At 36.2% G+C, this 22784-nt stretch overlaps 1 protein-coding gene across 1 annotated transcript in view; it reads left to right on the top strand.

Annotated features, from left to right (window-relative positions):
- Positions 1 to 16511, top strand: part of arid5b (AT-rich interaction domain 5B) — an 88273-nt gene extending 71762 nt beyond the window's left edge. Inside the window, exons 9-10 of the mRNA XM_042336686.1 lie at positions 5225 to 5423; positions 12085 to 16511. Of these exons, the coding sequence (XP_042192620.1) occupies positions 5225 to 5423; positions 12085 to 14298 (2413 nt within the window). The 3' untranslated portion in view covers positions 14299 to 16511. The remainder of the gene's footprint in view (positions 1 to 5224; positions 5424 to 12084) is intronic.
- Positions 16512 to 22784: the final 6273 nt, after the last annotated feature.

The following is a 22784-nucleotide window of genomic DNA, read 5'->3' as shown; positions in this document are numbered from 1 at the left end:
TGATAGGGAGCCAGTGGAGCCTAGCAAGGACTGGTGTGATGGGGATACAGAGTTTGTAGCGTGTGAGTATTCAGGTGGTGGAGTTCTGAATTAGTTGGATTTTGTGGATAGTGAAAATGGGGAGACTGGCGAGAAGGTTTATTGGAATGTCAAGTGACGGGCGGGAAGTGACATAAGGGTGGACAAGGGTTTCAGCTGCTTTGAGGTTTGGTCAGAGGCAGGCTGCAGGAGGAAACCAGTCCTGGTAAGGGATAGGTTGCAGGGTAGGTAACCAAAGCAGTGACATATTTGATCTCTGCACAATGTTTGCTAAATGCTTATGACTCAATTTATAAATCTTAACAAAACTAAATTTATATATTTTTAAAATTGTAGGTGTTGCATCTTTTCTCTATGTCTGTATCCATCGAGCATCTATAACAAGATATTTCTAGACTTAGTTTTCAGAATTGTTCCTAAAGCAGGAGTGAAATTGAACCATACAAACCTGAAAGGTCTCGGGTTTGATCCCTTGTCTGTACTGAATTAGCTGATCTCAGACAGGGCAGCGCTAAGTGTGCTACAATTGGCCTCATGCCCTAGGCTAAGGAAGAAAAAGGTCAGCCAAAGTTCCAGCGATTCTTGCCAGAAAGTGCAGGTACATGGATTTTGGCTGAGGAGAGCATCGTGCTTGGTAATGATGTCCCCTCCACCCACCCCACAATGGCAATGACTACTGATGGCACCTGTCAAGGATCACAGATGAAGTATTGGACAAGGGTTGGGTGGATCTGCACATCAGCTTGTTCTTTAAGGGGAGGAGAGCAGAAAATTATAGTCAGTGAAAGAATTAACAAATTAAGAATTGAAAAGATACATCAACTGGATATTTCTTTTTAAATGACTGTATTTAGCCTGAGTATAATTCACTATAATATAGTGGGACGTTTGGGCAGTGATATTGCAATACTTTTTCTAGAGTTAAGTTTGAAAGACCAATATTTTGATGTTAAAATGAACAGTTTCATATCATAGAGAAGATACAAACTGTATATAACTCTGAATAATGCAAGATCTAAAAATAAAGTAGCATTAGAATTTTCAATTTATTTCAGTATCTTTCATAACTAGAGACTTTGTTTTAATTTTTTACGTTGATATCCAAATTAAGAATAATTAGGCTTTTAATAGAATATCACTTTCAAAAACATGTGTGGCATGCTTACTTCCTGGAAAAATAACCAAAATCTTCAAATCACTCCTGTAATGATTAGTTATTGCAGTAATTATACAGAGAATAAACAATGCCTGGTATTGACATACAGGACTGCAATACACTAGTGGGCTTCAGATTACGTAATAAAATATGAAAGCCAAGCTCTCACAGTTGCATAAATCCTAGAGTATTTTAAACCTTTGAACATGTTCTCAAGCTTCATTATGTAGAGTCCAGGCTTGTTTACCTTTCCTGACCATCATGGTGTGTAATCTCCATTGCAGTTGCCCACTGCTGCTATTCTGTTTTCCCTGTTTTACTGCGTATCACATTGCAGGTATGGAGTATTTTATCACTTGGTATCTTATCAGGGGCATAATGGAATTAGTTGATAAGAAGTAGATGCCAGGAAGACAGGTCTTCATTGACAAAATCTAAACATCTACAATATATATGAAAAACAGCTTGAGTCAGGTAACTAATACTGAAATTACATTGTGAGGTTACAGTTTACTGACTCTAGAAAGAGTTTGTCATTAATGTCAAATCAATCTGAGACACTATCCGCATGAAGGGCGAGTTATTTGTCTTTGTAAAGCTACAGATTGCATTGCTCTACAGCTTGCAACTGGTGTATTTTTTTTACAGATCAGCATTTTCACTATTCTGCTAGTCTTTGCTATTATTAAAATTACAGTTCAGCAATATTAGTTTTCTTGGCCTAAATCATATGACATGAGCCCTAGATTCTGCCTGTGAATGTCAATGATGACTTACTAAAGGCAGAAACCAAATCAATTTTGATCAATTCTGTTTTTGGAACTGTTTTTCTGTGAACCACCTTACAAGTTTGAATTGATTAATTTCACAGCTAACAATGATTTATACCTATCCAATTTTACAGCTGCCATAATATGCACAGAGCCTATTACTGTTACTATTCATGAAATGTCAATGTAAAAGAGAATTACAGGGCAATGTGACAAGGACACAGCTGTTGCTGTGTAATAAGTTTAGACAGTAAGAAAATAACAGTTGCTAGGACTGCTAAAACAGTCATTTTCACCATCCCAGCTTCTATTCTTGAAATGTTGCACGATCTGAAAAACAAAATAATGGTATGATGTGTAATGTCAGCAATCTTAGAGTAATAGCTTGAAGAAGGTTTATGACTAGGGAGAATTTAATGAGAGTGTGTGAGCTATTTATGTGAGGTAATATATCATGTTTGTTCAGCTGTTCTCATGGTTAACTGCCTTACCAGAAAAATAAGTTTTTTTTAATAAAAAATTCCATCAGTACATTGCGGGAATAAATCCATACTAAATAAAACATAATTATATTAAGGAAATATTATAACTTGAAAACATTCCAGATTTAATGTTTACACCTCAAGAGAATTTGACCATTGCTTTCTTGCAACTAAATGTGGTTGGAAAATTAGACCATATCAAATTCTTCAAATCTGCATGTAAAAGAAGCAAATACAAAGTGAACATAAACAGTTTGGGAATTGTGTTCAGCTGTTGTTTTCATTGTATCTCCGCCAGTAAGTGTTTAGACTGTTTCCTCTGGTTTCCAGATAAAGTGCTTAACAAAAGATTGTATTCACATTTACTTAAAAAACTGGAACAAAACTAATCTTTGAGCTTGAACACAAGTCCTGTCTTAAATGTTGGAGTGACCTTTGCATGCCCATTCCTCTTCCCATCCCCTCCCTCCTCACAAAATAAAATAAATTAAGATATTTCCTGTAGCCAAACATCAAATTTAGATTCTTGAAAGTCTCTTGATATATATAGAATTTCAATCCCATTACTGGATGTAATGAATATAGGGAAACAATTTGTAAAATTGAATGTTGTACATTGTCCTGCACCATTACAAGCTTACTATAGCGACATGTCGTCCGCATTAACAGTAAACGGAAGTCTATGGAGTAAGTGCCAGTGGTACAGACTGTGTTTTTTAAGTTAAACTCAAATCCCCAGGGTATCCCAGTGTATGTTCTTGAAAGTTTTCCCTTTGCCTGTTTTGTTGGTAAAATTTATGATCTGCCCAGCATCAGAGATGCAGCAACAGATTGGCTCAGATAAAAATTGATAGCCTGGAACAACCAAATCTTGTATTTTGATTCTGATTTTACCTTAGTCATGACTCTCCAGATACAAGGAACATTTCATTCTAGATTTCCTGCTGTTGGCAGAAGGCCCCTGACCAGCTGTGTTAAATGTATTTTTACTCTTGTCTCACTGCCAGCTGCTGAGCTCTGTGAAAAATAAAATAAAATTAAACGTTTCAGTCCCAGCTGAACGGTTAAAAGAGATTCAAAAGGAAATTGTAGCCATAGTACCTAATTGCTAACAAACAAATCTGTTTTTGAAGATAGTTTTGTATTTCAAAAGAAAAAGGAGGAGTCGTTCTCAGAAAAACTCCATAGATAGGAAAGTGGAAAGAATGTGAGATCATTAATCTTGTTGGGCATCATCTTGCAGAATTTAAAATTTCCATTTTGGTCCAGACTAGGATCAGCATAAGAATGTTCACACGATACAGGAATTTTTATTATATGACCTCAAATCATTTAAATCACATCATATTGCAAGAATAACATCATTGTTTCCAGGAGTGGTAATGTTTTATATGAATAGCTGGTGCACTGGATAGAAATAGCGTTGTATGCACTGCCTATGGCAGTAGAAAAGGGTAAAAAACAGAATCAACGCAACAGGAAGCACTTAACAGCTTATTTAATACAAGTTTTATTGCATTGTCCATTGCTATAAATGTTATTCCATTAATTATATGTTGCATTACTTTGTGCAAAAGGATGTTTTCGCTATTTAATTCCCATATTTGTCTATCATCCCTTGGGTTCCACAAGGAATATTTCTGCACTTAGCTGTTCTGTATGGTTTAGCATTGTTCTTAGAAGTCTCCTTTTTAGCATTAACAATGTATTAGATTTCCTTCCAAAATAAAATGTGCAAAAAAGAGCATCAGGGTTTAATCTAAATAATCATACATTGTAAAAAAGATCACACAGGATTAATCTATGGGAGATCATTGTAAGAAATATTGTTTTTTGCAATTCGCATTTAATAGAACATAATGTGAGCCAAATTGCTATCCAGTGCATTAATGTGTTATTCATTATATAAACGTTACTACACCATTACTGCAGGGACCAGGAATTTGGCTGATCCTCATTATTTTGATATCAGTGTGCATTTCCAGTGCATAGAAAGACCTTTTCCAGTTTTAGCAGCTGTAACATATTTAAACATTCTTTCTAATGGCATCTAATGATAAATATACCCTGTGGTCTTCTACTGAAGCATTATTGCTGGCACATTGCCATTTTACTGCCAGTAAAGGCTAGTTCATGCCCCTCTGCACATAGAATGCGAATATCTAAGCTGATAATTTTTGTGCCTTAGCAATAAAATATTTACTGGATGACATCTTTAGCTTTTACAAATTAGAAAAAGAAGATTAATGCTTTTTTCAGATGAAATACTGTTTTAATGTGCAGTTATTTATAATTAAACCGCATAACATTGTTTGATTAGAAAATAGATTTTGACTGACTGTTTGAACGCAATGAATATATATTGTATATATAATTGCTTCAGTCTAACTTTAATCCCTGTTAGACACATTAATCACGACAATCCTTGGATACCAAATAAAACTTTACTGCAGTCCCATCTCCTTTCTTAATTATATTTTACTTTCTTCACAAACGATAAAAGGGCTGAAAAGAACCATACAAAATACCTCTTGTGGTCTCAGTTATTGATTTTCACCATCACTTGCTTCCAGTGAGCAGAACCAGGAAACCGCAGAGAATGTAAAGTATTTTACAAGCTCTGCTTAGTCGACGCAGCCTGATGTGTTTTTCTGAAGTAAACCTCCTTCACTTGGCATTGTTTTAGAATAAAGCACAAGAGGCTAATATTAAGGGTGGCCATAATTATTGCAATTTGCATGGACATTATCAACAAGTGTGTTTCATGGTTATTCCAGACTGATCCTGCCGTATGAAAGATACATAAAAGGAGAAGAAGACAAGCCTCTACCGCCAGTTAAGCCTCGAAAACAGGATAACAGCCCCCAGGAGAGTGAAAGTAAAATGAAGGTGGTGGGAACAAAACGCAAAATTGAACAAAACAGAAAAGGCAAGAAAGAAAAAGACGCCACTCAGAAAATCAAGGATTCCTCTGGGGTTAGTAATATTTCCTTTTTGTTCTTTAAAACTGTTTAACGGGTCCGTGCAGTAAAATTGTTAGTAAGTATGAGTTTCGTTCCTTGAAAAAAAAGCTGAATGTTGCTGTGATTAGGGCTGTGGGAAATAAAAGTTACTTAATGGAACATTAGATTTTTAACAACTCATGATTTTGAGCCTATTTAACTCGTAAGCTGTTAAGTTATGTCATCAGTTGTGAAAATGTTATCTGAGTCTCCACTGATTATTCTGATTTTACAACAAAAGTACTGAGAAATGGAATAATATTTGCATGGTAATATTAATTCACCATTTATCTTCCCAATGATTAAAAGAAATATAAGGACACCTCATGCTCTACCTCCAATTGCCCACGCCATCACAGTGCCACAGTTTGATAAATGTCTCTGTTGTGTAATTTTATACTTGTTATTGCCATGGACTAATGCCATGTTTCAAGTAACTTTGTGAGAGTTTGTTTTGCATTGGTGATTTCGGGTTAACTTCACTTTATAATATTCAAAGAGTACCTGGTCTCATCAAAATTAATGTTGGGGGGAAGCAATAGTTTCAGCAATCTTCATCATTCCAATTCAAAACAGCTCATTTGAAAGTCTATGGCATGCAAACAACATGAAGTAATTTAATTTAGTTAGGCTGCACCTAAGAGCAGAATGTTTATTTAGTTATCCGATCCTCCTGATTACCTTCTGTCTTTCATTCTCCGACAACATGAATGGATGAGAAGCTATTCCTGGGGCAGAGGGTTGGAGGGAGGTTGTGTGGGTCCAGAGGAATTGCACAACAAATAATTGCTCTTTGAACTAATGGGATGCTCCCACCTAGTGGTTTAGCTAAGAGCTGACAAAGGTTCATTAGTGGGCCTGAATGTTCTGATGAATTTAAACTTTGGATTCACACAGTTCAGATGTCAGGTGTCAATTGATGTTATCTGGCACACAAGCTTCCTGTAGAAACAAACTGCCAATGTCTTGGACTAATCGCTAACACTACCATCAGGGAATAAATGTGTTTCCTCCCTCCAATATGTTGCCAAGGATTCAGATGCATATCCAGCAATTAGACCATCAGAAATCAAAGGCATTTCCTCATTTGCCAGTGGACTTTCAGGGAAAATGTCACAAACCATTGAAACATAACCCTCACATCACCGTACTACTGAAGCTGATTTTTCATGCCTATAAAATTCAGGCCACTGAACAAGGCATCCTAGACTTGTACAGGACATTGATCCTCCACCTCCCCGCCACATACACTTCTAGTGGCATGCAACCATCAATCAGATGGATATTCAAGACATCCCATGATTACAAATATATTATTCGCCCCCAAGTATTTAATGAATACCCAACACATGGTGCCAGGGAGATTCGGATGAAAAGACCCCTGAACCTGTGTCCTCTTTCTGCTATTTTGGCACATCTGAAAGTTTTGTTCTGGGTTTATTTTTCAACCTCATTTAAAATCTTATACTATAAGGTTCCCGCTGAGATATCTCTTTTCTAGCCTGAAGAGCCCCAAACTATCTAATAGTTGCTTGTTCCTTATTTCTCAAATACTGGAGATAATTCTTGTTGGTTTCCTATGTATTGTCTCCAGAGCCTGGACAGCCTCCTTATGTTGCACCAACAAGAGCTGTACACAGTATTCTAGCTGCAGTTTATCTAGAGTGCTGCACAGTTTGACTATGACTTATGTGGATCTAAACTCAATTGACTTGGTAATATTGCCCAGCATCCTGTTGCCTTGTATTTTGCTGCCTCACACTGTTTTGGTGCAGAATGGGAAAAGTTCTGTCCCAGCCATGGAGTACATGTGCTTCCCATTTTTACTTTCTATATTCAATACGTTGCTTTGATCTGTATTGAATTTCATTTGCCATTCATCAGCCGATGTGCACACCCAATCAAGCTATCCTATATCTCCTCTGATTCCAGTTCACCCAAATTGGGCCATATCAATGTCATGACCTTGATGCCCAGCGACATCAGTTGGAGAACGACTCTTTCACATGGGGCATGGAATTATATAAATATAATTTGTTCTTGTTGTCAAATGCCTTTTGGAAATCTAGATTTACTAGATCATAATGCTTCCCAAGGTCACCCCTCTTCCCAGATTGTAAGTAGTCTTCTCTTTCCCTATAAAGCTGTTTGAAATTGTATGCAATCCTCCTCCCTATATCACAAATTGAAAAAATAGTAAAACAACTAGTTTTAACAGTGGCCGTACCAATACATACTAATTGCTAAACATGCTGCTGCATATATGTAAAGGAACTCCCCTCTCCACAAACATACAGAGGAACACTTCTGCCAAACGTAAAATAAGACAACTACCTGTCCTCCACTTTGTGCTTTAAATATGATTCAGTGCTCACCTCTTTACTCTGTCCACAATAAGAGCTTAAATCCAATACATGACAATATGAATAAAACCAACTGCTATGTACTTGGGCAACACCTGGAATGATTCTATATATGTGTAATACATATATTTAGTGTGTCCAAATTTATGTAGTATACATACACACACACACACATTATCAATCAGTCTGGATTTATTCATGTTAAACACTAGCTCCTGTTTAAACAGAGGTGAATGTTGTATCAATTTCAGTTAATTCATATCAGATCCAGAGAGAGCTTTTTCCGGAGGTGACTATTTAACAGTGCAGAATACATTTGACTCTTCTGTGGTTTGCTCATCTGTCTGGTATTTTTCATGCAATTTCATAGGCCCAAGAGAATGTGAATAATATTCTGGAGAAGACTGGAATAATCACATTTTAACCGAAATCTACCCTTTTATGTCGTTTAAAATTGGTTGAAAGAGTCCTTGAAACTTAGACTGATGTAAAGTCAAAATCTTAGAATTGCTCTTCTTCAATTATATAATTTAGATTTTACTTCAACGCTTTAGTAATGGGCACTTAAGAAGTAAATTGAGATTTCACAAAAGTGGGTCCGCTATTTTAAGGATACAGTTTTATTCTGAGAAGACCAAGTAACTTTATTGTAGTAGTAAGAGGATACATACATGTTCCAGAAACAGTAGAGTACTAATAACAACCACTTCCCTTTGTCAAAAAGGAAAAAATGTACTAATAAGACTTCAATATTTTCCAGAAGGAAACTCCATTAAAATAAATTTTGCTGTCCAAATCTTAATGGAGCTTTTATCTTTTTACCATTCACTGAGTATTTTAGAATCCTAATACATTGAAATACTTGGCTTCCAATATTCTTCAGCAAAGAATTATTTTACACAAATTAAGCTACTCCTAAAGGGGATGAAATGCAGTTTTAGTCTGTTACAGACGTATTGTAGAAACCTGTGCCGGTCTGGTGGGGTGGTGTGCTGGTATTGTACACTGAACCTCAGCTGAACAGAATCGGTGATCCCTTTGCGATTCCACATGCAGACAGTCCAGGTAAAGGATTCACAAGTGACTTTATCAGGAGATATTAAGGAAAATTCAAGGCTGTAGTTGACATTTACACTCTGACACAGCGCAGTAACAGAATGGTGTGTGCCTCAAGGGAAATGGAAAATATATGGAGAAAAATGTACAACTGGAGTTACAAACTAGATTTAGAGATATATTTCAGTTGAGATTTACAGCTAAAAATGAGGATTCTCTGAATGTGCCACTAATCATGACAATTTACTTAGAGGAAAATGAAATCCTTGGACAATGCTGCCATTTAGAGTGAATAAAGGCATGTTGCAACAGACTGACAACAAACTTAAAAAGGCCTGTCAGTCAATACTGATACAGATAGAGAGTTGCTCTGACCTCTAGGGTCAGAGTTCAATATTCAACATAGTGGTATCAATGGGGATAATTATGCTCACAAGTCATATTGCTAGAAATCTGAATTACACTCTGCACAGTCGAATCACTGTGGAAAATGTTACACATAAACAGCAATGTTGTGCAATTAATTTAGGATTCTCTGGCACAACACTATGTGATTTTAAAACTTTTGCATTCAAAGTTTTAGTTAGTTACTTTGTAGTTATTGAAATAATGTTGGTATTAATTTAAGATGATTCAATTTATTTAGAATTTGGTCTATTCTCATTACCTAATGAATGAGAATGACTTGCACCAGGGGTGTAGTACACTTGGGGGGAATCAATCTGAAGTTATTTATAAAGTCATGTTAGGCCACAGATTGTTACATCAAGCAACACACAATCCTAGCCATCTTTTAGAAAAACAATGGATCAATGCTCACTTTTATTCATTAGATGGCTTTCCTGTCTGGCTTTGTATTTTCTGCTGTTACCACCAACGGCCATTGCAGCTGCCAAGTATTTCGATGTGGTTTTATGTCAGGTGACAGGAAAAAAAAAGGGTTTTACAAGAAAAGTAAATGTGTGGTATCATCAAGTAAACTGTTTTATTTTTTAAAAAAAATACTGAGTTTTACTAGTTTCCTTTTTGGCATGTATATTGACCACAGATATTGCTTCTGTTTCATTAAACCAAGTATCAGAATCAGATACCAGAGTAGTTTGTTTTTCCAGGATTTTTCATGAATGCGTTAATTCAATAGGGACTTATTCCAGTGGAAGATCATAATGTTAACCTAACCTCATCTTATTCTCAGTACAGGTTCTTTTCCTGTTTAAAAAGAGTCCTGAATCATATCCTTTCTTGCTTTCTATAATAATAGCTCATGTTATTAGGCATTGATGTTTTTTTCATTGCAAGACTTTCCTACAGTGAACATTTAAATTAGTTGAACAGATCAAAAAAACATTGTAAGGAGAGCTGGGAAGCTTGCCAGGAATCTTAACGTCTGGTTTTATGCGGTTTCAGTTAGATTATCTGCTGCAAGATGCATAATCTCTTGCTATATAAGAATGGATTTTAAAAAAAGGTTTAACATTTTAAGAACTCTGATGATTTTAATATCATTCATGTATGGTTTGATAAACAAGGTTTTAGTCTTATTTGAGTGCAGTATTTCTGGGTAATAAAATTGAGAATGCTGAATAGCTGGAGGGGATCACAAGCAAGAGTCTAACCAAATGGTTCAGATTAAGTCATAAATTAAGAGAGCAAAGCTCAGGTGGTTTGTAACCATCGTCTAACTCTAAGATTAGATAACAGTTTGGGATAATTTCCCACTATAATTTGGTGTTTTAAAAATTAATCCTTAAGTTTGTAATTTTATGTGAAGATATGATTCTGTTTGAATCACTGTTTTATATTAGCAAAAACAGTTAACACTACATTAGATATTAATAAAAAACTATATGTCTTATACTGTTTACACTTCACAATCACTTGCTACAATCAAGGGACTTGGGAATAATGGTTGACTTATCGATTTCAATGGCAGCACAATTTGGTGAACCAGTTCAAAAGCAAACAGAATATAGCCTTCACAGAACACACGTCTCCAGGGTTTATGTGGTGTTCTACAAAGCACTGCTTTAACCACACTTGCAGTAATATACTGTGTTCACTTCTGGTCACCATGAAACAAAACATATACAAGTTCAAGAAGCTTAATCCCTAGTTCAGAAAGAAGGCAGTTTAAGGGGGAGGACATTGAGGTATATAAATTCTTAAATAGCATTTTGGTAAAAGTGGAATAGTTCCAGGAAAATAGGAATATGGGACATGCATTTAGAATATTTAGAACGCTTTTTTTCAAACGTTTGGAACAATCTGCACAGTGGGAAAACAGAGGCAAAAATAATAAGTCACTTAAAAAGAAAATGCACTGGGTAAGAGGATAGAAGAAAAAAGGCTTTGGTGGGTAGATGGTCTCTTCTCACCCATTGGAATCATGTTTTTATGAGTGAGGAATAACAAATATGCACTTTTCCATTGTAATTGAGTTGGTGATAAAATAATTACATAATTATAAAAAAAGCAGACTGCCTGGCACAAAGAAAACAGCTGTTCAATGTGGTAAACATTAAAAGTTATCTTCCTGACTATTGCAGCAAATGAATGAGAAGAATACACATGACACAGAAAGCAAAAATGTTTAATGTCTGATCAATGAAAGCCTTAATTTATATTTGCATGTGCTCTAACAAAGTAGTACAGAAATACCAATCAATCTTTTAATTTTGTTGTTGTTGTTTGCCAAGGCCACACACATCCGGCAGCCTGACTACTCCAAATCTGCCAAAACCCCTGTGAGCTAGTCGCTGGGAAACAACCCATGGACATAGTCTCTTCCAATTTTCTCTTCCCAACCTAATGAGTAGGGTTATCCTCTGCTTGGCAACTCTTAACAACAGTGCATCTAAGATTGTGGGTGGATCAAGCTCATCTCCCAAAAATGCCAGTAATGCACTGCTCTCAAATTTCAATACTGAATACATCTCAAATATAAGACTTGTTCATATAATTATTTTAATGCCACGATTTAATGACTTTATTGTAAAAGTGCCAATGGTTAAATAGTATAGTATAATGAAAATGTCTCACTTTACATTTAATCTGCTGAATTTGAATAGGTCTACAATTCAGCAGTTGGCTAAGCCTGGATACCCATGTAATTAGAAGCAATTGTCAAATGTCAGTCCAGATTTGTCATTATTGTGAAGATTATAATATGGATATTTGCCAAGATTAACAGTTGTGTTCTTTCTTTTTTTAAATCAGGTGACTTTAGCTAAAGAAGGCAGCCAAGAGATTGATAGTCCTAAACATGGTGTGGCTTCAACACAGGAAATGGCAGTGGACCAGTTGCAAAAGGAAACAGAAGGACAACAGTGCCACATCTCAGCAGATGGGCCAGATGTGAAAGGAAGCAGACTTGAAGAAAAAATGGCTTCTTTGACCAACAAAGCCAGTAATGATAAATCAAAAGAAAAAGAAGCTCAACAGCTATTTTTGCCTCCAGGCCCCACAATCCATTCAGGAGATGTTAACACACAAAACGCAAGTGAGGGACAGCCTAGTCTAGAAACGGAAATCACTACAACAACCTGCCAGGAAATTAAATCACCAAAAAATGCAACTGAGACACTTGGAGATGAACTTCAACAAAACTCTACCAACATTGATACAGCTGAAACATATGCCCATGTATCAACTAAAAATAATGGTCTCGATCAGGGATCAGGTGAAACAACAGAATATATTGCAAACTGCTCCATTAAGGTTGATCAATCGCCAAAAGAGGAATTGGAAACCCAGGTTGGGAACAACCAGTTACAAAATGCACATAGACAGCAACAGGTACAGACAGCAAGGATTGCCACAAATCCTTCTCCAGAAGTGAATACAGAAAAACAGGAGTTTATTTCAGTAAAAAACGAACCTTCCCCAAGCTACATGCCATTGGTATACTCCAGAGGAAACCCTGGGATCATGTCACCACTGGCCAAGAAAAAGTTATTATCACAGGTCAGTGGAGCTTTGCCCAATAATTATTCTCTTGGAACTCCGCCACCATTAATTAGCAGTAAAAAAATTGTCGATAGTGGAGAGGAAATGGTTACAACGGAAGCAAATTTTTTACAAGGCTCTTCATCAGATACCATGACCATTAACAGACCTTCTGTGATTCAGCATGCACATAGTTTTCAGAAAAGACATACTGATGAGAGAAAATCTTCAAGTGAAGCATTTCAACATGACGGTTTAAATAAATTGTCAGATTCAGAGTCTGGTTATCTCTCAAATCATCATTTTAATTCCCTAGACTCATATAAAAGCAGTGTTCCCTACCCATTCTATTCTGAATCTCAGGACAATGAAAGTTGTGAGAGAAGATTACCCCAACCGTCACATGTATCTAGCTTTCTAGCCGACTTTTACTCCTCCCCTCATCTGCACAGTCTTTACAGACATACAGAACACCACCTTAATAATGATCAAACATCAAAATATCTTAGCAATATCCAAAAAGATAAGAGTTCCTCATTTGTACAACATAAAAACCAGGAAAAGATGTATTTAAATTATCTTTCAACTTTGCATCAACAAGAAAAGAGATGCCAACTGAAACCTCCCACTGATGACCAGCCAACTGACTTGAGTCTTCCGAAGCTGAAGAAAACAATATCTAAGAACTTCGTAAACAATACCCCTTATTTATCAATACACCCAGAAAATAAACACACATCAGCAAGTAGACTAGTATCAAACAGTGACTGCAAACCTAAGTCTTGCCGTGTTCCTCCAATGACAATCTCAACCAATAAGAAAACCAGTGAACAAACTGTGCAGCTTTCTGGAAAGTTGGAAGAAGTGGTCAGACCAATAATGAGTTCCAAAGGTAGTTCGCAAATTATCGGGACCACCAAACCTATCAAAAGGAATCGTGAGGATTTCGATAATGGTAACAATGAAAGCCCTGAGAGAAAGTTACGAGCAGTATCACCGTTACTTTCATCAAAAGACAAGGCTCTGAAAGAAAAAGCATCTGACCTAGAGGGTGAATGCAGTAAAATGTTGCCCTCTGGCAGTATATTAGAAGGCCACAAGTTCCCAATGCCAACTCCTATTTTCCCAGGATTGTATCCTGGAGCTTTTGTGTCTCAGGTCCAAGATATGTGTGATGGTCTAGGTTCACGGTTTCCAGCTGGATACGCTCATCCCTTACAGTACTTGAAAAACCAGGCAGTGCTGTCACCTCTCATGCAACCACTTGCTATCCATTCCTTTATGATACCAGCAATGCAGAGACAGATCCTTGCTTCTGGCACAAATCCACAGCTCTATAGACATTTGTCTGCAGCTGCAACACCAGTAGCTGCTTCATATGGAGATCTTTTGCATCACAGTCTCTATCCTCTAGCTGCTTTGAACCCACAAGCTGCATATTCCTCCTCTCAGGTGTCTTCTGTACACCCTAGCACAAAACTATAATTTCCTTACTTTTTAATGTTGCTGCCTGAAAGCAGAACTGAATTCTGAAGGTATAGCAACAGTCGGACATTCCACAATGCATAGTAAAAGTCTTTAAATAATCACAAGCTACACATAATTGGTTTGTAAACCTTTTGCACTTATTTGGTGATGTTATATATCATTTGACTTTAGTGCATTCAATGCATAGTAATGACAATTTTTCTGTATATAATAATGACTGCATCACAACACTATCACGATTGCAGCATCAACACATTAAATTGACTGTAAATATTCACTACAAAAGTTTACATAGCTACATCCTTAATTTATACAATTGTAGTTCAGTTTTAGTTTCAGCTTTATTTTATTTTTGGTGGTGGGGGGTTGTTTTCAGTAGTCTAAAATGATGGATGTGTACTTATTGTGTGCTTACTCCAGAGCAGGATAGACATAATAACTACAGGAAGTCCATCTGAACTTGTAAATGTCTGTTTGGATTCTTTTGAATCCTTCTGTAGATCCCATGTGGTGATTAATTTCTACACTATGTAATAGTGCACCATTGTTTTCCACTGATTCCTATGTATTTGGTATGTCTGCCATCTACGTTATTGTTAGGAGCTTGTCATTCACAATGATAAAACAATAATTGTTTACAAAGGGTAAAATGACTGTAATTCAAGAAACACTTAACTCAGCTTTATTAATACTTCAAAGTAAATGTAAATATTCAAATTAAATTTCTTTCTGGATATAGTTAAATAACTTAAATGGCGTCATGGCAAAGTTTTAAGCCCACTGCCATAAGCAGCTACTAATTATACAAGCTGATTATTTGTTTCTTGCTTTGTATATAAAATGCAAGCACATGATATGCTAGCTGTTGTCTGCAATTGCTATATTCCAGAAAAAGATGGTAAAAATTTTACATTTAGATCTTGGCTGAATCATGCCTATCTTGTGTTAAATGTTACTAAAGCATAGCTGCTGGGGCTCTTTCTGTGGTTGTGCATATAGTTGTAGCTAATCAATCCTTCACAATATTTGAATCTAAATCTCTAATGTAAACAAAGCAGATTTTAAAAAGAATTAAAGTGAAGATGGATAACAACATCAAAAAATCGACATCAACGTGGCATTTGTTGCCATTTTGTAGCTTTTGTAATAAAACCCATCCAGTTGATCTCTTTTGTAATAAAAGCCCTCCAGTCTATCTCTTTTGTCTCTGCAGCTGTCAGTGAAACATAATAAGATTTGTGCTGAAATGCAGTTCTGGCTTTTTATTTAACTTCTGGGTTTGGCCTCCAATCAATGGCAGCCTTTTGTTTTTCATTTAGAGCTTGGAAAATGTCACTTTGTGTTTAAAAGTGCTCTCATGCTAAGTAAATTAAACATAGGCAATACTTCCAAAGAAAGTCTTTTTTAAACTTATTCAAACATTTGCTTTCCGAGAACTTAACATTTGGTTGCAATAATTTCTTTTCAGTTCTACACTAAACATGTTTAACTGATGCTTCAGTATTACATATGGCTTTTTGGCAACCACACTGCTAAATCAAGAACTAGCTGTGCCTTTTCATTTTAACAACACATTAAAACTTCAGTACTTAACCACATATGTTTGTCAATGTTATACCATGGTCACATCTGGTCTAGCTTTAAAAAGAGTATTATGGTCATAATAAGTATTGTGAAATCAGGATATATTATTTTTGTTGGTTTCCGTACATGTGATTAAATGGGCACTTATGAGATTATTTGTTTGATTGTAGTTATTATTTACTGAAATGTTTGTTCCAAAGTGGTTGTTTTTCACAAGGACACATTGCTTAATATTTTCAGTGTATGAATCTTATCAGCAAGATATTTATACTGACACATTCATATTATAATTTGTACTTTGTAAATAATGACACTTTGCATTTTTAGTTATTTAGCACATTTTTTTCTGTATGGTGATTATTTGTATATAGTAAAAAGTAAAGACTAGTAACATTAAGATAAGTCCTGATAGTTTAAGGTTATTGAGTAACCTTTACATTAGGCTAAAACTTTCAATCTAATGTTGCTGAGCCAACTGTAAACACTAAGTTTTTGTATGTTCTTAAAGTGTACTTCTTGGCAAATGCTTTTGATACTTTGTGCCAATAGTTTATCAATCACATAGCTGGCAAAATATTTTGTACTTTCTGATTCACTGTTATATTTAATAAAGTTTTACTACTTAACATTTCTGCGTTTTCTTAAGAAGCAAGTTACTTCATTTTTAGAGGTTAAGAGCTTTTTTTACGGAAAATAACTTTCATCAGCAAACGTGCTCAGCACATAAGCAGGAACCTCGTCTTCTGCAACGCATGGAATTACTGTAATGCAAATTAGATACAGACGGGATCAGAAGAGGTGCACTTTAATCAGGCAGTTACAACCACACGTCTTGTTTCACTGCAATGTGGTTTCGACATTACAGCCATGCAAAATATTGCAGTCTAACTAACTAAAGCCAAACTGGTGTCATTCCAAGATTTGCTATCAGGTCAAAAATGGCCCAATTTTGCACTGGTTGGAGTATAACTAGCACAAGGTCAGCCATTTGTCTAAATCTTTCAGATTTATACAGCACCAATGCAGCCAGCTGGTCACAGAAAGCACCACAGCACCATTGTACATTCTCTAAAGTTAAACATCTCACCACCTTTGAATAGCAGTAGCAGAATTCTGTGCATGTGTTTTAAGAATTCACGTGCAGAACGGTTCTTAAATGATACCAGTGCAAAACCATACAATGATGTCACGAGTGGGGTCTCAAAATGAGCAGCCTAAATAATGAAAGTAATAAAATACTCAGTCGAATCAAGAGCAGTATAACCTTCCATTTTTCAGCACTGACATTGCTCATATGAACTCCTTCAAAAATATAAACTACAGAAATTGACCATGAAAAATGTCTGGCACAACAAATCATGCTTTTTCTAAAAAAAAAGTACCAGATTGTTCTAGAAAACAATGAAGCCCAGCTCAGCCAAAGCTGCCCACTGAAATGTTCCATAGAGATCCCTTTCACTGATGTCATCAGAACACGTCCACTTATGTTCACATCAATGAAATGATATCTCTGAGCTCTAGAAATGGGTCCATTATTTTCAAATCACATTGATACAATTGTAGAGTAGATTGTGCTGAAAAGTCCTTAATGCACCGTGCTCAGACATCAGATAACAACTGGGTTATTAAGAACCTGTTTTGAAGTGGAATAAATTAGCTGTTCTTTATAAGTGTATATACAAATATATGTATATATAAATGCCTCGCTCCCCTCCTTAGCCTTCTTCAAGTCCCGCCTCAAGACCCTCTTCTTCGACCATGCCATCGGCCACCCCCCTGCCCCTCCCCCCCGACCTCAGCTTGGGTCTGAAATGCTGTACTCAGTCCAGCGCCTTGGGATGTCCCCCCGACGTGAAAGGCGCTATACAAATGTAATCTTGTTGTTGTATTTCCTCCCAGAATGTGTGATGTTAATTTTCTAAAGAAGAATTTATTTATTTTGTATTTAGCTCTTTTGTGTGTTTACATGTAATATGTATTACAGGAAGAGATGGAAGTTTAATACTCCCCATTATCTCATGTAAGATTCCTCTGTTTAGAAGACCAGCTACTTTCTAGCGGTATGCAAATTGGCTGAAGTGTTCTCATACAAAATACACAATTTACAATAATAAATAATAATAATCCTTGCATTTGATAGAGCGCTTTTCACGTCTTCTCGACGTCTCAAAGCGCCTCACAGAATAGACTGTAAAGTGAATTGACCGTATATTTGTGGGCGAAACTCAACAGCCAATTGCGCACAGCAGTGTCCCACAAAGTCGTGGATTGAAAATGACCAATTTATTATTGTTTTGCTTTGGAGGGATTATTATTATTACACTTTAGTGTAAATTCTGTGAAGCACAGTAAGATGCCCTCCCAGTGTGAAAGACTACATCAAATATCTGGAATATCATATTATTATTATTTTCTACAAATATAAAATGTTCTGCAGTATCCCTTATTAAAAAAAGTATAAAAAACACTGGATTTGAATCCATTAATCCCCTTGTGAGAAGCTTCCATTTTAATATAAGAAGTTAGATAATAATAATGTTGCAAATCAACTATAAAACAAAGGATCAAATATAAGTATTATTTTTCCTAACATTGATGATTACATTTACTGTTCCCTGAAGTAACATATATACATTGTGACAGGTTGGCTCGATTGGTAACACTTGCTTCGAAGTCAGGAGGTTGTGGCCCAAACCAAACATCAGGAGCTGGAACTCATATAGTCTAAGATAACACTCCAATGCAGTGCTGGGGGTGTGCTGTATTGTAGAAAGTGGAGTCCTGTAGCTCAGTGGTTAGAGTACTCGCTTTGCAAGTGAGAGACCTGAGTTCAATTCCACACAGGGTGAAACCTGGGGCAAGTTTCCTTACTCCACACGCCAAATAATAATCCCTCCAAAACCAAAAACAATAATAAATTGGTCATTTTCAATCTACGACTGTTTGTGGGACATTGCTGTGCGCAATTGGCTGCCGCGTTCGCCCACAAATATAGTCAATTCACTTTAGTGTGTTCTGTGAAGCGCTTTGGGACGTCCTCCTGATGTAAAAAGCGCTATATCAAATGCAAGGATTATTATTATTTAAGTGCTATCCTTTATATGAGACATTAAACCGAATCCCCATCTGCCCCTCTCTGCCTGTTTGGAGAGATTTTAAAGATCCTATAGCACTACATGAAAAGGAAAGGAAGTTTCTTTCAATTCCCCAGATAAAATTGGTCATTCATTTCATGGCTGTTTGTGAGACATTGCTGTGTGCAGAATTGGCTGCTGCATGCGCCCCCAAAACATATTTTACAGTATAACCTATGAAACACATTGGGACATCTTACTGATGTGAAAGGCAATATACCAAATGTAAGGATTATTATTAATAATGCAGTGTTCTATTCATTACAGAGTCTTCAGTTACATCATATCTTGGGGCTGCTAATGCAGTTTAAGATAATCACCAAGGTAAAGTTATCCTGGTCATGTAACTCCCAGATGTTGCATACTCTGCCCTTCCCCCCAATGCTTTATGTAGGAAATGTTCACTGTGGAAAGATTCACTTACATCCTCCAGTTACAACAGTCCTATAATCCGGCATAGTTACCATACCTTCCAGAGGGAAAAGGAACACTAGCTAAAGTTGTAGCTAAAACTAAAATCTAGCTGAAGCTGGGATTCTTGTAGCTCAATGGTTAGAGCACTTGCCTCGCAAGCGAGGGACCTGGGTTCAATTCTCAGCAGGGTGAAACCTTGGGCAAGTTTCTTTACTCCACACGCCTGATAGTAATCCCTCAAGAAAAAAAAACAATAATAAATTGGTCACTTCAATCCACAACTGTTTGTGGGACACTGCTGTGCTTCGACCACAAATACAATCAATTCACTTTACAGTGCCTTCTGTGAAGCACTTTGAGAAGGCCAGAAGACATGAAAAGCACTATATCAAATGCAAGGATTATTTTTATTCTAACTAGTTGACTATACTGTTTATCTTTTCTGAACTCTGCTTACTACTAAAGAACATTCCATCTTGCCATGAATAATTCCCAGTATGTCCCAAATGACTTGTATTTTAACAGAGCACAGAGTGGATACTGGCATGACTGACCTAGATTCTGTCTACTTAGTCTGAGTGATTTAACTACACCGTGCAGTCCCACTTTATAGGGGAAAAATCTATTTCATTGATATACAAACCACTTTCCCTGTCTATGTCGGTTTGTCATATTTTCTTTCTGTTCTCCACCTTTGTTACACCATAATAATGAAATATTCAACACACAATTACTTTAATATGAATTTTCTAATTCCTCGTTGGTAATTTATTTAACATTGACCGTGTTCTTCAGATTGGATTTTTTCAAGACAAGAGGGATTATTGCCATGGGTATTTAAAAATGACTGTAGTAAAACAGTGGTATAGTATAATGTCTCCCCCACCCCCCACTTGTAATTAAGGACTTTTTACTAATTTGCAGTGCAGAAATTTAAAATAAATACAAGTGTTGTCTTCCTGTATTCAGGCCTGCTCGGAGAATAAATCAGATATGCCATGTTCATCATTTATCACTGTGCAAATACAGACTATGTAATAGTAGTGAGTGGGCTGTTACAATGAAAGTAGGTCCAACTCTCCAATGCACATCTATCATTAACATACCCTACAAAATTAAAGTAGCTAGTACCAATTAATTGAAACAGATGTTGCTTAATTATGCTAAATATTATATCAACCATTTAGCTTATTAAGTTTTTTTTAGTTTTAGAATCTATTATTGTATATATGCTATTTTTAGACCATAATACATTCCCGGAATGTATTTCACGCCTTGGGATGTCCTCCCAACGTGAAAGGCGCTACATAAATGTAATTTTATTGTTGTTGAATGCACATTTACCTACTTTGGATGAATAGTTCACGCTTCTTAAAATACCAGTTTGTTCTCTGAGGTTTACAGGATTATACACTTTTTGCAATATATAGTATATTAGGATTATACACTTCTTGCAAATTATAATATTGTAGTTCAGGACATGGCGCTTTATATACCTTTAGGTTCACATGCCTTCAATATTCTGGACAAATCTAAATAGCAGAATGTAGTGATTAGAGATAGAAGCTTGAATAGCACAAAGAACACCAAGAGCATGGGTATATCAAATACGGATTTGTCTCTAGGCCTGTTCTAAGTTAGTTGGCACGAGGGTGAGGTCTATCAACACCTTTCCAATAGAAGCATTGCATCATTAGCTATGGAGAAGCTTTCACAGTGGATTTTGAATTGCATATTTACATTCTCACTGGGAAGTGTCAAGAAATCCCTAGAATGACAGGTTGAAGCAGTCTGCTAATGGCTCATCTTGTTCACAAGATGTTTATCTTCACAGTCTGGCTTGAAACCTTCTCAAGTAAAAACTGATGGTGTATAACATTCAGCAAGCACTATAGAGCACTTATAACATGCATCCCTAGATTTATAAAATGTGCAAGTCAGTGTGGTAGAAAAGGCACTGTTTGTTGCAGTTACGCTCATACACATTTAAAGAAAAACAGTGCCACAATTGAGAAACATAAATGTTAACGTTTTTAAAACTAAAACTTCTTTGAGAATACAGGACACTGTTCCTGTATGTTTGATTTGCTTTGAGATAAATGCTGGTGTTAAAGCTAATAACACTGTTTAATTGAAAGTTACAGTTCTATTGCTGGAGGTTCAGCAAACTAGTGAACAAAGTGCTGCAACTCGCACTGGAAAAACTGAATTGAATAGTCGTAAAGTCAGTTTTGGAACCTCTTAATATTATCTCTGCCTGAAGGGAGAAAGAATTAATTGTTTTCATCTGTCTCTAAACATATGAAGAAACCTTTTGCAGATTTCAACTGAACTCTGCTTGACGTTGGATCAGATTTTACAGCACCATAATAAACAATATCTTTACAAAATACTGATACTTTGGAAGTACAGAATCACCTTCCTCCCGCACTTAATATCCAGTGTTAAAAAGGCCAAAGAATAAGGGGTATGCTTGTGTCAGTTATCTATTAGTAAATTATAAACAATGCAATGTTCTAACTTGACAAACTCATAAATATAGCAATTATTGCTCTAATTGTAAAAGCATTTTTTGTGAAGATTTCTGCATCAATCATCGGCACATAGCAGAAATTAGCATAATACAATAACAGGATTTGGTTGGTAGCCATTAAAACTTGTAATAGTGCAAAGCTTTCCAATGCTGCATTTCAATGGGCAGTGGGGTTGGTCAATAGCAAGCCCAGTAATAATAAAACATGAATATTAACAAATGGATTTTAAGGATCAAACTGTAAAGAGCTATAGATAACAGCAAAACAGGCACCCGACAGGCCATTTGAAATGCAACCAAAATGTGAAGCTGAAACAAAAAACATTTCTGATTCCCACTGTTCCCAGAGGATTTCTTGTAGTGCACATGAGTGGCCCCAGAATAATTCTAAATTTCATTACATGTACTCTGAAATGCAACCACAGAGTCTCTTGGCTCAGCAACAAAATCAATACTTATGACTCATTAAAAAAACACACTGAAATAGTCATCACAGCGGTTAGGAGAAATTGTGTCCCGTTTTATCAGGATGTAATCTACTTTGAAGTTGTGCGCATGCTTTGAATGAAACATACTCTCCACTGATATTTCCCTCCCCTAAGTGACCAGAAACTCCAGCACAGCTATAATCAGATCATACTTTAATAGCTTAGTTAATGTTTTTTTGCAGTAGTTTTGTAAACCAATAGAAAGTGGTAGCTGATTTGCCTTTTTTTTTTTTTGCAAATCGCAAAAAACTGTCAGAAACATTATCAATCCCAACAAAATTACTTCTGTAGTATTAGAATATTTTTAAATATTTTAAAACAGTAAATCAG

The sequence above is a fragment of the Callorhinchus milii genome, unplaced genomic scaffold, assembly GCF_018977255.1.
Source record: "Callorhinchus milii isolate IMCB2004 unplaced genomic scaffold, IMCB_Cmil_1.0 Scaffold7, whole genome shotgun sequence".
NCBI classification, from domain to species: domain Eukaryota; kingdom Metazoa; phylum Chordata; class Chondrichthyes; order Chimaeriformes; family Callorhinchidae; genus Callorhinchus; species Callorhinchus milii.
Note: the sequence above shows the minus strand (reverse complement) of the source record. Positions and strands in the feature narration are given on the sequence as shown.